This window comes from Sorex fumeus, unplaced genomic scaffold, assembly GCF_029834395.1.
Source record: "Sorex fumeus unplaced genomic scaffold, SorFum_2.1 ptg000061l, whole genome shotgun sequence".
NCBI lineage: Eukaryota > Metazoa > Chordata > Mammalia > Eulipotyphla > Soricidae > Sorex > Sorex fumeus.
This window is the reverse complement of record NW_026606118.1, coordinates 27,164,980-27,177,594: the sequence shown is the minus strand read 5'-3', so window position 1 is coordinate 27,177,594 and position 12,615 is coordinate 27,164,980. Positions and strand designations below refer to the sequence as shown.

Below are 12,615 nucleotides of genomic sequence, written 5' to 3'. Positions count from 1 at the left end.
CCTTGCAAGCAGCAGAGAGTATATTCCATATATTTGTCTTGCTATTCCTAAAACAAAGCATACAGAAGCCACCTAGTGTTCCTTTGGACTCAATCAATTACTGAATCACAGAAGACCTTAGAGCACCAACACAGGCTTTGATATGCATCCAAACACGTTGTTGACATACCAGCATGCCTTTTAAGCATCCTGCTTGGAAAAAGAATTAATTAAAAACAAATTTAAAAAAATAAAGCCTGCCTGGAGTTTTCATCAGCAGTATCGTTAAGCAGAGTCTCAAAATCCTCATATAGTTGTATGAAGAAAAATGTGGTAGCTGGAGATAAGGCATCTGCCTTGCATGGGGCTGCTTTGGCTGATCCTAATTCAAATTCCTGGCACTACTTGAGGGTTATACCTGAAAACTATTGGGTATGACCCCCACAAAGATAGCAACGTTATTCATAGTTGTGAAAATACAAAAAGGACTAAAATTCTGGAAGCATAGATGGGTTTAACCACTATTTTATAAAAGCATCTGTTTGTGGTACGTGTTTAAAATATTAAGAGGCTTTTATAAATGTCTACGTACTATCAGACTACATCAAATTTAGAAAAACAAGGTGAGTTGGGGATTATATGGAAAAGGATCATTTGAAAATACAAGAAAGGACTAAAATTCAGGAAGCATTGATGGGTTTACTGTTTTGTAAAAGCATCTGTTTGTGGTACGTGTTTAAAATGTTAAGCTTTTATAAATGTCTACATACTATCAAACTACATCAAATTTAGAAAAACAAGGTGAGTTGAGGATTAGATGCAAAAGGATCATTTGCGATAAGAATCTGCTTAGCTTTGTAATGACACCTGCTGTCCCCAATCTAGTGACGGCCAACACAGAGGGCTCAGTCACTGGTATGCATCAGTGGAGTTTCCTGGCCAGTTGGTTTCTCAAGGGCTTGCTGAAGCCCAGACTCTTCCACCCCCAGATCTGTAACATTCCAGAACATAGTAGATCTGTTCTTGGGGATACGGCTTATCCCACTGGCATGTACCACTGCAGTACTTAGAGGCAGGGGCAGAATTTTATAAATAAATTCACTTAATCAATCACACCAAAAACATCTTTAGGTGCGAAAGCAAGGAGTTTTAATTATTTAACTTCCATCCAACGAGGCAATCGCCTGAAGTTGCAACCCCATGAAGGGGCACAGAGCACTTTTTATGGGAGTTTTCTGACAATGGTGAAACAAAGAGAAGAAAGGCACAAGAATGGTGTTTTTGATTGTTTGGGTAGAAACAATCCACTGAGGGACTTTGAGCGATGGGGGGTGACAGTCCCACGGGTGGGACTTGGTGGAAGAATCTTGTTGCTGGGAAACTCTGTGGTGGATACATTGTTTTAGGTCCTGTAGACATTTATTAATTTACCAGTTGATTCAATGACCCCCACTTCTCTTTCCACTTGGCAACAGGTGGGTTTGGGCCATTCTGTTCTGGTCAGTTTTATCACCTATTCATCTCTGCCTGGTTCCCAGAATGGGCCACTCAGACTCCCGCCTCTGGGTGCCTTCCTGGTTACCTGTGCTTACCTACTCAGGTTTTTAACTTTCTCATCATTATAATGATACATCAAGAGAAGGCATTGCTTAATTTCAAGGGGACAGGGAGAGTCAAGCAAACCCTGCTGTCTAACCCTCACATTACCACAAAAAGAAATGATATGAAGCTGAAGTGAAGAGCTTGACATGGTGGGTCCTCACAGCAATAATTCTGGTCTGGAACCGTCACATAGAAGCCAAGAGCATAATCATCCCCTGATAAGGAGTCCCACACCTACCTGCAGTGGTCTCTTAAGTCATAGCAAGGTTAAGAAAAATCACTGGACTCCTCCTCAGAAATCGATCATTCAGGGAGCAGTGCAGAGATGATTTCGAAAACCTTTCACTCCTTACTTTTTACCTCATTCTTCCTCAATCCCGTCTCTCCCGCCTGTCGTCACCCTTAAGATGATAATAACAATCTGAGTCATTCTTTTCTTAATTTTTTTTATTGAATCATCATGAGATACAGTTACAAAACTTTCATGATTGAGTTTCAGTCATACAATGATCGAACACCAATCCCTCCACCAGTTCACATTTCTACCACCAATGTTCTTGCCTCTATGACAGGCACTTTCCTTCTTTCTCTCTACTTTTGGGCATTATGGTTTGCAATACAGATACTGAGAGGCCATCATGTTTGGTCCTTAGTCTACTTTCTATACATCTCCCACCCCGAGTAATTCCTCCAACCATCATTGATTTAGTGGTCTCTTCTCCATCCAAATGTCTTTTCCCTTAACACATGAGTCAGGCTTCCAAACCACACAGTGATCATCCTGGCCCTTGTCTCTATTGTCCTTCCGGTGTTAGTCAATCTGAATCATGCTTACATGACTAGGGAAGAAAGAGATTTCTTCAAAATACTTAGGAATGGTCTGGAGAGATAGTACACTGTCAGGGATCTTGTCTTTGCATGCAACCAACCCAGGTTCGATTCCTGGCATCCCACACAGTCCCCTGAGTCCCATCAGGAGTGATCCCTGAGTATAGAGCCAGGAGTTAGCCTTGAATATAACATCAGTGTGGCCCCCAAACAAACAAAAAACTTTTTAATACTTCCAAAGGTAAGTTAGTAGATTCTTTTTCATAGGTGCCTCTAGGGCTACCCAGTAGTAGCCAGAGGCCATGGGGTACCGAGGATCAAAGCCAGGGCCCTGTGTGTGCCAGGCATGGGCCCCTGCTCTTTGAGTGCTCTCTGTCTGTATATCTGTCTGTCTGTCTTTTTGTCTGTCTCTCTCTCTGTCTCTCACCCCCCCTCCCCCCAAAGGGGAACAGTGAAGAAAAATTAATTCATGTAAAATGAAATCATCTGAATCAGAGACCTAGGAAGAGGCTGCTGTTTGCTTAGTCATTTCTCCCACTGTTGACTAGAGTAGCATGGCTACCTCAGAAGCCAAATAATTTCTCAGACTTGAGTTAGCTAGAATATGATACCCAACAGACATTCTGTCAAAACCAGAGCATATCACTTTACACATAGCCCTACTTTTCTTACTCTTAATCAATATTAAATGTAAGTAATATTAAACATCAGTATTTGCTATTTGCAGTGGAATGAATTGTCATGGGGTAGACATCGTAGTGTTGTTTGTATTATGGTGCAGCTCACATTTGTAGAATATTTTTATTCCTCAGTTCTACTTTTTTGTTTGTTTGGGGGGCCACACCCAGCAGTGCTCAGGGCTTACTCCTGGCTCTGTGCTCAGAGATCACTCCTGGCAGGTTCAGGAGATCATATCTGGTGCCAGCAATCAAACTCCGGTAAGCCATATGCAAGGCAAGCGTCTTACCCGCTGTACTATTTCTTCAGTTCTAAAGCTTTCTAATTTACAAAAATTCCAATTTATTTAATTCCTTCAACAAACATACCAGGTAAGAACCCTTAAGTGTCTTCATTCTCTAAGGGAGTATATGACTGGAAAGAATAAGCAACTTGCCCAGGGCCATCCAGCTAATTCCTGGTGGAATCAGGTGACGAATGGACAAGCTCTCAACTGTGCTTCTGTTTCCCTGTGCAGGTATTTATGTTGGACACCCAGTGTTCACCCAAGACTCCAAACAACTTTGATCATGCTCAGTCCTGTCAGCTCATTATTGAGCTTCCTCCTGACGAGAAGCCAAATGGACACACCAAGAAAAGGTCTGCTATGAAGCCAAGTGGTGCTCAGGGAACTTGTACCTAGGAAAGCTTAAGGGGTCCTGGTTCTTACTTCGATTCAAAACCGTTCAAGCTTTGACTGAGAATCCCACAAACATTTATGGGGCCACTTAGCAATGGTTTTTCATAGAAATCCCTTAGTCTTGTAACTAGCTTCCCACACATTTCACATGTTTTGAGTTGCCAGGAGCTGCCCATCCAAAGTACAAAGAGACAGAAAAAAAAGAGCATTAAAGTTTCTCACACTTGTGGTGGCTGAAAGTCAGTCCATTTGGTTGCTTCTAAGGACTCTCTCCTTGGCTTCTATGTGGATGTCTTCACATGGCCTTTACTTTGTGTCCTAGTCTCTTGTTATAAGGATAATAGCCATATTGGAATAGGGAGCACTGTAATGACTTCATCTTAGCCATCAGTGCTTTGGAGTTTTCCCTCAAATATGGTCACATCGTGTGGTACTGTGGGCTAGACAACTTGGGTATGATGATAGAGAGATTCATAGAATCTTTCAGAAATAGCTAGAGTTGGGTTTTATACTTGGCATATCTCTCTCTCTCTCTCTCTCTCACACACACACACACACCTAATTTGAGGCATGACTCATATTAGTAAAAAATACAGCTTTCAAAAGACAAAAACAGAGATTGGCACCCTAGTACAGCAGGTAGGGCATTGCCTTGAATGTGACCAACCTGGGTTTGATCTCTGAGCCCACCAGGAGTGATCCCTGAGTACCACTGGTGTGACCCAAAAATCTATTTCTTAAAGACAAAAATATTTGTATCCTGCCACAAGAAACTTGCTCTTTTTTATTTTCTTTTGGGGAAATGGGGATCCCCCAAACTGTTATCAGGAGGCCCAGAGATTATCTCAGGCAACCATGGGGTATCAGGAGTTGAATCAGGGTTAGCCACTGCAAGGCAGGTTACTTTTTTTTTTTTCTCTTTGATTTTTTAATTAATTAATTTATTTTTTATTAGTGAAACACCATGAGGTACAGTTGTAGATTTACAATTTTTTGTGCTTGGGTTTGATTATACAATGATCAGATACCCATCCCTCCACCAGTGCCCATTTTCCACCACTATGGATAATATCCCCCCCACCCCCATCCCCCCATCCCCCCCTGCCTCTGTGGGATATAAAGGCAGGTTACTTTAACTCATGTACTACCTCACCAGACCCTTGCCCTCTTCTAAAACTTTCATCCTGTCACCGGCTATTGTTTCTAGAGTTGAAATCCCCGTTTTCAAACACAACTGAAGCACTTGAGATTGTAAATTGCATGGACTTATATTCCATTCCCTGGAAGAGGCTGGATCACTTAGCAGACACAACTGTGAAGGGGAAAGCCAGAATTCTTTTTTCCTGGGGTTTGGTATTGAGGACCAAACTTAGAATCTCTGCAATACAAAGCCTGCACTGCATCCATGAGCTACATCCACATTCCCAAATCTTTTCCATATTAAAGGAAAAAGTGGAATGTCTTCTTCCAAAAATTCAGCTGGTTAGTAAAATAGTTTAATTCATATGAGCATTGGGGTGAATTTCCAGGTACTGATTTTTTTTTCAGTCAAGTGTAGGGTGTACACACGAGAGCATGTTGGAGCCTGGAGCAATAGTACAGTGTGTAGGGTGTTTGCCTGGCATTTGACTGACCAGGATTCGATCTCCAGCATCTTATGTGGTCTCCTAAGACCACCAGGATTATTCCTAAATGCAGAACCAGGAGTAATCCCTGAGCATTGCCAGGTGAGGCCCAAAAATAAAAAAAAAATGTTTAAAAAGCATGTGAAGGGTTGAAAAACTAAAAAGCATGAATAGAAACTAAAGTAACTAATGAAATTGCATCCAACTTCAGAAATGGAACTTTGGGCTAGGGAGGGAGCCCAACAACTGAGTGTAGGCTTTGCCTGTGGCAGGCCCAGATTTCATATCCAGTACTACATGAACAGAACCTTGCTAGTTTACCCTTTTCTCCTTTTTCAGTGTTGGCCACTCAATTCTTTTCCTAGTTTCAATTTCATTTCATTTATTTATTGGTTTTAGGGCCACACCTGGTGGTACTCTTAGGTAGTGCTCAGGGTTTATTACTAGAGGGCTTTGGGGGGGCCTGAGAATGAATCAGGGATGCTGGGTTTTGAATCTGGGTCAGACGCATGCAAGGAAAACATTGCTCCAGCTCCATCCTATTTTCAAATGTCTAACTTTCAACTATTCTTACTGGAATTTTTAAAATGTAGGCCCTGTAATTTACAACACTGTTTTCATGATTTTTGAAGTAACAGGGAAAAGGTTGAAACAGGGAAAATAAGCTGAACTTATAAGCAAAGAAAATTAGGATCACCTCGTATTACTATGCTACTTGCTTTCTAAGATGTCAAGATTGGACAAGGTATCATCTTCTGTAAGCTTACTTAGTGGTTTCTTGGGTTTGTTGTTTTTCATTGGGTTTTTGTTTTTGTTTTGTTTTGTTTTGTTTTGGCTTTGGGGCCACAACCAGGGATTACTCCTGGTTCTGCATTTAGGAATAATTCTGGTGGTCTTAGGACACCACATGAGATGCTGGGGATCAAATCCTGGTCAGTCAAATGCCAGGCAAACACCCTACACACTGTACTATTGCTCCAGGTTCCAACATGCTCTCGTGTGTACACCCTACACTTGACTGAAAAAAACTGCCGCACTTAAATACAAAGAAATTTGGGCTTTGTTTTTAAAATCTTGAAAACCTTAAAAACTCCACACCTGAGATTGCCAGGAGTGATCCCTGAATGCAGAGCTAGGAGTCCTGAGCACAGCGGGGTGTGGCCTAAAAACCAAGAAGACAGAAAAAGAGGAAGGAAGGAAGGGAGGAAAGGAAGTGATGGAGAGAAGGAAGGAAAGAAACAGAAAACCCCTACCATTACACAATCCACATAATCATTTGGGGACGATTCCTAAGCAGTACTGATGGAACTAGTGTAGTACCCGGGGTTAAACTTGGGGCATCTGCATAACAGGCATGTACCCCCATGAGCTATCTCCCTGGCTCAATCCAAGTAATCTTAAGCTTATTAGGGCTTAAGGATTAGACTTTAAACTATAAATTCATCAACTCAGTGTCAGTCACACACACCCACTTGTTATGATTCTTTATACAGTCAAGATTGATTTTCTTTGGTCGTGCCTGGGAATGAACTCAGGACCTCAAATACACAAAGCATGTTCTCATGGTAAAGGGCATGCTGAGAGAAAGCATGAAAGAGTTGAGTGTAATTTACTGAAAACAGATTCATTAATTTTGCTTGCTCCAAATCTTGCCTTCTATCAGTCTAAGAGTTAGATATCTAGGGCTGGAGCGATAGTACAGTGGGAAGGGCGTTTGTGTTGCACATGGTGAACCCAGGTTTGATCCGGGACATCCCATATGGTCCCCCAAGCACTGCCAGGAGTAATTCCTGAGTGCAGAGCCAGGAGCAACTTCTGAGCATCGCTGGGTGTGACTCAAAAAGCAAATAATAATAATAATAGCAACAACAATAATAATACAGGACTTCTTTCACTTTTTTTTAAAGTTACATATCTATAAACAGAAATTTTACCTTGTTATTGCTTTCTAGAATATGGCTCTTTGCTATTGTCACATTATTTTTCACTTAAGCCTAAAGCAAGGGGGGGGGGGGGGCTCTCTGTCCAGAGGATTTACAGTTAGAAACTATCACACCTAAAGCCTAAGGTAGGAGCAGCCCCCTCACCGGCCCCTCTCTTTGCATTGGCAGTGTGTCCTTCCGGGAAATCGTGGTGAGCCTCCTCTCCCACCAAGTGCTCCTGCAGAACCTCTACGACATCCTGCTGGAGGAGTTCGTGAAAGGCCCGTCCCCGGGCGAGGACAAGAGCCTGCCGGGCCCCGACGCCAAGCTGGCCGGCTTCCTCCGCTACATCTCCATGCAGAACCTGGCCGTCATCTTCGACCTGCTGCTGGACTCCTACCGCACGGCGCGCGAGTTCGACACCAGCCCGGGCCTCAAGTGCCTGCTGAAGAAGGTGTCGGGCATCGGGGGCGCCGCCAACCTGTACCGCCAGTCGGCTATGAGCTTCAACATCTACTTCCACGCGCTCGTGTGCGCCGTGCTCACCAACCAGGAGACCATCACGGCCGAGCAGGTGAAGAAGGTGCTCTTCGAGGACGAGGAGCGCAGCAGCGACTCGTCGCAGCCGTGCTCGTCGGAGGACGAGGACATCTTCGAGGAGACGGCGCAGGTGAGCCCCCCGCGGGGCAAGGAGCAGCGGCAGTGGCGGGCGCGGCTGCCCTCGCTCAGCGTGCAGCCCGTGAGCAACGCCGACTGGGCCTGGCTGGTCAAGCGGCTGCACAAGCTGTGCATGGAGCTGTGCAACCACTACATCCAGATGCACCTGGACCTGGAGAGCAGCCTGGACGACGCGCCGCTCTTCAAGAGCGACCCCTTCTTCATCCTGCCCTCCTTCCAGTCCGAGTCGCCCACGCCCTCCACCGGGGGCTTCTCGGGCAAGGACACCCCGTCCGAGGACGAGCGCAGCCAGCTGCGGGAACACCTGGGCGACGCGCTGAGCCTGCGCGGGGACCTGCTGCTGCTGCCGCCCAGCCCCAAGGGTGGCGACAGGAAGGAGCCCGGGCGCAAGAAGGAGTGGTGGGAGAACGCGGGCAACAAGATCTGCACCATGGCAGCCGACAAGACCATCTCCAAGCTCATGACCGAGTACAAGAAGAGGAAGCAGCAGCAGCAGCAGCAGCACAACCTGCCCGCCTTCCCCAAGGAGGCCAAGGCGGAGAAGAAGGGGGAGCCCGCGCTCGGTGGCCCGCGGGGACCCGATTCGCCGCTGTTGCAGCGGCCCCAGCACTTGATGGACCAGGGCCAGATGCGACACTCGTTCAGCGCCGGCCCCGAGCTGCTGCGCCAGGACAAGAGGCCGCGCTCGGGCTCCACCGGCAGCTCCCTGAGCGTGTCGGTGAGAGATGCCGAGGCGCAGATCCAGGTGGGTGCCGGCAGGCTGGCAGGGGGAGCCTGGCAGGGGTCAGGGGACTCTGCCAGGGCCTCTCTCAGAGCAGTCATGCACAGGTTGGGTAGACCCCAGTGGAAGACAGTAGCCGGCTTTGTCCCACGGTCACAGGACATCCCCCAGCCTAAGAGAACGGGCTCTGTCCATAGCAGTGGCTCTGGGTAAAGTTGATTTTTCTTTCTTCTCAATTAATTTCAGGAATTGTTTTCATGGGTCATGACATGTTGTTAAGAATTCAGAGCCCAGGGGCTGGAGCGATAGCACAGCGGATAGGGCATTTGCCTTGCATGCGGCTGACCCAGGTTTGATAACCAGCATCCCATATGGTTCCCACTCCCTGCCCCCGCCAGCCTGCCCCCCCCCAGCACCGCCAGGAGTAATTCCAGAGTGCAGAGCCAGGAGTAACCCCTGTGCATCGCTAGGTGTGACCCGAAAAGCAAAAAAAAAAAAAAAAAGAGTTCAGAGCCCACTTGACTAATAGGAAGCCCATTACAGATGTATAGACCTGTGGGGCTGGAGAGATAATATAGGGGGCAACGTGTTTGCTTTGTAGCCCTGAGACCACGTCTGGAATCACCAACATCATATGTGGTCTCCAAAGCACCACAGCGGGGCACTCCTGAGCGCAGATCACTTATGGGCACTGCAGGTGTGACCCAGACACACAAAGATTTTTTTAAAAAAATAAGTTTCTTGTTTTGTTTTGGGACAACATCTGGTGGTGCTCAGGACTTACTCCTGGTTCTGTGCTTAGGGATGACTCCTGGTGGTTCTGAGGGTTGAACCCAGGTCAGCCTCTTTCAAGGAAAGTGCCTCATCTATTGTTTGGACCCCAAATGGATAAACTGTTAACTAGCATGGAGTCCATGATCTGAAGAAAGCACTGGGGAATCCTAGAGTTGTTTTCTTTAACAGATAACTATATAATGAAAATAGGAAAAGTGTGTATTACTATGAATTGTCTTTCTTTCGCTCATGTTTTTTTTTAACCCATCATGAGCATAAAAAAATTCTTGTACTTTAGAGAGCTTTTTTTTTATTCCTTCATATTGTTAATAATTAGCTATGGCTCATCAAAAAGAAAAAATGAGCCTGAGAAGAAAAAGCATAATTTTGCTCAATTTGAGAAAAGATGGAAAAAGCAGAATGAAAGTCAAGGACCTCTTCAAAATAATGTGGACTTTGTGAGTTTGGAACCACACCCAGCAGTGTTTTTAGTGGCTCCTAATGGTGCTCAGGGGGACACTGGCTTCTGGATGATGGTGGGGATGGGCTTGTACTTGCAAAGTATGTGGCCCAACCCTCTGGCCATCTCCCCAACCCAAAAAATCATCTTTTTTTTTTAAATAATCTTAAATTGTGTGTTCATGGACTGGAAAAATAGCTCAAGAGAACTGGGACACATGGTCCCCCAGGCACTAGGTGTGGCCTCAAAACAAAAACTTGTAGGCTCTTGTTGGCATGTTAGAAGGTTCTGGTTTCTAGAATACTGTAGCCTTGTGAAGGAATATATTCTTAGAAACTTGCAAGCGTCCACTAAAATCTCATGAACATAGAGCTAACCTGCATTCAGAAGCCACAAAAATCATCTTATATTGGATTTGTAGAAGCATGCAAACTGAGATAAATATTTTTCCTTTTTTTTTTTTTTTTTTTTTTTTTGCTTTTTTGGGTTACACCAGCAATGCTCAGTGGTTACTCCTGGCACTTCACTCAGGAATTAGTCCTGGCGGTGCTCAGGGGACCATGTAGAATGCTGACAATTGAACCCGGGTCAGCTGCATGCAAGGCAAACACCCTACCCGCTGTACTATCACTCTGGCCCTGAATGCTTATTTTTAACAGATCTTGACAACATATATAAATTACTCTTTCATGTTTTGGAGATTTGCTTGTTAAAGCTATCCTAAATTAAGGTAGATCTCTTATGCACATTATGAAGACTGCTAATAAAAAGTATCATAAGGCCTATAGAAATCTCCTGATGAGGAGGCACATAAATTTTCAGGAATCTGGAAGCTAAGGATGTACTTTGCCTGCAGGAGCCCCACATTCAATACCCAGCACCGAGACCATCAGAAGCATCACCCAGTCCCCAGGGAAAAAAATAATGTAAAAGAATCTGAGGAATAAATAAGATTATTTTTTTAGTTTGTAAAGGTTGAGATTAAGGTGCTCCTAATACTATATGATTAAGTCCTTATGTATATGAATGTCAAATAACAATTCATTTATAGGGACAAAAAGCTAGTAAAGATTAATCTGTTTCCACCCCTTGCCTTAAAAAAAATATTCAGTAGATTGACAGAGCTTAGAATTAACATCTGCTAGAGAAGAGAGCACCAAATAAAGGGTGTTGTGAAGACCCTCCCAGGGTGGGAGAGACATGCTAAAAGTAGTCTATAGACCAAACATGATTGCCACTCAATGCCTCTCTGGCAAAACACAGTACCCAAAAGAAGAGAGAGAGAACAAGGGGGAATGCCCTCCCACAGCGGCAGGGTGGGAAGGGGGGGATGGGGGGAATGGGGGGGGATGGGAGGGGGAGGGATGCTAGGACCCGTGGTGGGGGAGGATGGGCACTGGTGGAGGGATGGGTACTTGATCATTGTATAACTGAAACCCAAGCACAAAAATTTATAAGTCTATAAATGTACCTCATGGTGTTTCACTAATAAAAAAAATGATTAAATTAAAAAAAGGATTAAAAAAAAGAATTAACATCTGAGAATTCCAATAAATCCACAGGAGAAAGCCACTAATAGTTCTTAAATTTTTCTCCTAGGCATGGACCAACATGGTGCTAACAGTTCTCAATCAGATTCAGATCCTCCCAGATCCGACCTTCATGGCCCTGCAGCCAGCTGTGTTCCCGTGCATCAGCCAGCTGACCTGTCACGTGACTGATATCCGGGTTCGCCAGGCTGTGAGAGAATGGCTGGGCCGCGTGGGTCGGGTCTATGACATCATTGTGTAAGAAGACTCCCGTTGCTGGAAATTATGACTGTGAGGGTTCAAGTATACCTGCAGCCCATCTGATCACATTCTCTCCACCATCCGTTCCACTCAAACCAGTGATGCTCCATCCGCCCCTCCCTACCCATTCAGCGTGGGGGCCATGCTGGATACTGGGCTGGTATCTAGATGATATACACGACATTCTGATCTTGCACATTACTTCAGAAGAGCCTACATTCCTTGACACATTTCCAGCCCTTTAACTTCATTTGCCTGGACTTTTGCCTGAAGTTATTGTCCCCAAATGGGTCACTTCAGGAATATTCCTTTAAAGACACAACATTGATCCATGATTGTTTTTTTTTTTAAATTTTCCCACAAAGAATGCAGTCAGTAAAGAAATGTCTTCTAGTAAGTCAAGCTGATATACAAATACTCTGACATCTAGTCCCAGATAGTATTCATTGAGGGCAAATTTATGTTATGATTATGGGTTTGACAGGAAAGAAATCTAACTGGGAAAATCAGTTCTTAGGCATCAATTCGAAAAGGAATGAGTTCCTCTGTAAAGTATGGTGGAACATTAGAAAATTGTTCCTAAGTTGTCAAGATTTTCTGGTTGGTATTCACCAACTTTCTTGTTTAAGGTACTGTTGTGCCTTTATTTCCCTATTTCCAAAGGAAGAAAATGCTTTTGTGGCAAGGTTTTAAGTCTTTGGCATGGCAGCTTTTGACAAACAGTACCTGCTGATATTGGCTGATATGGATATTGCCAAGAGGTGGCTGGTGGGCTGCTCTGGCTGCTCCATCAGTTTTTGCTTTTGTTCCCAAGGCCAAAAAGGAAAGGGAAAGAAAAAATGGTGCCTTAGTCCCTTGTTACACAGACAGTTCTATGCT

At 44.7% G+C, this 12,615-nt stretch overlaps 1 protein-coding gene across 1 annotated transcript in view; it reads left to right on the top strand.

The window, feature by feature from the left end:
- ARFGEF3 (ARFGEF family member 3) overlaps positions 1-11,889 on the top strand; it is a 171,985-nt gene extending 160,096 nt beyond the window's left edge. The window contains exons 32-34 of the mRNA XM_056125974.1: positions 3,605-3,726; positions 7,503-8,736; positions 11,546-11,889. Of these exons, the coding sequence (XP_055981949.1) occupies positions 3,605-3,726; positions 7,503-8,736; positions 11,546-11,737 (1,548 nt within the window). The 3' untranslated portion in view covers positions 11,738-11,889. The remainder of the gene's footprint in view (positions 1-3,604; positions 3,727-7,502; positions 8,737-11,545) is intronic.
- The last annotated feature ends 726 nt before the right edge of the window (positions 11,890-12,615 follow it).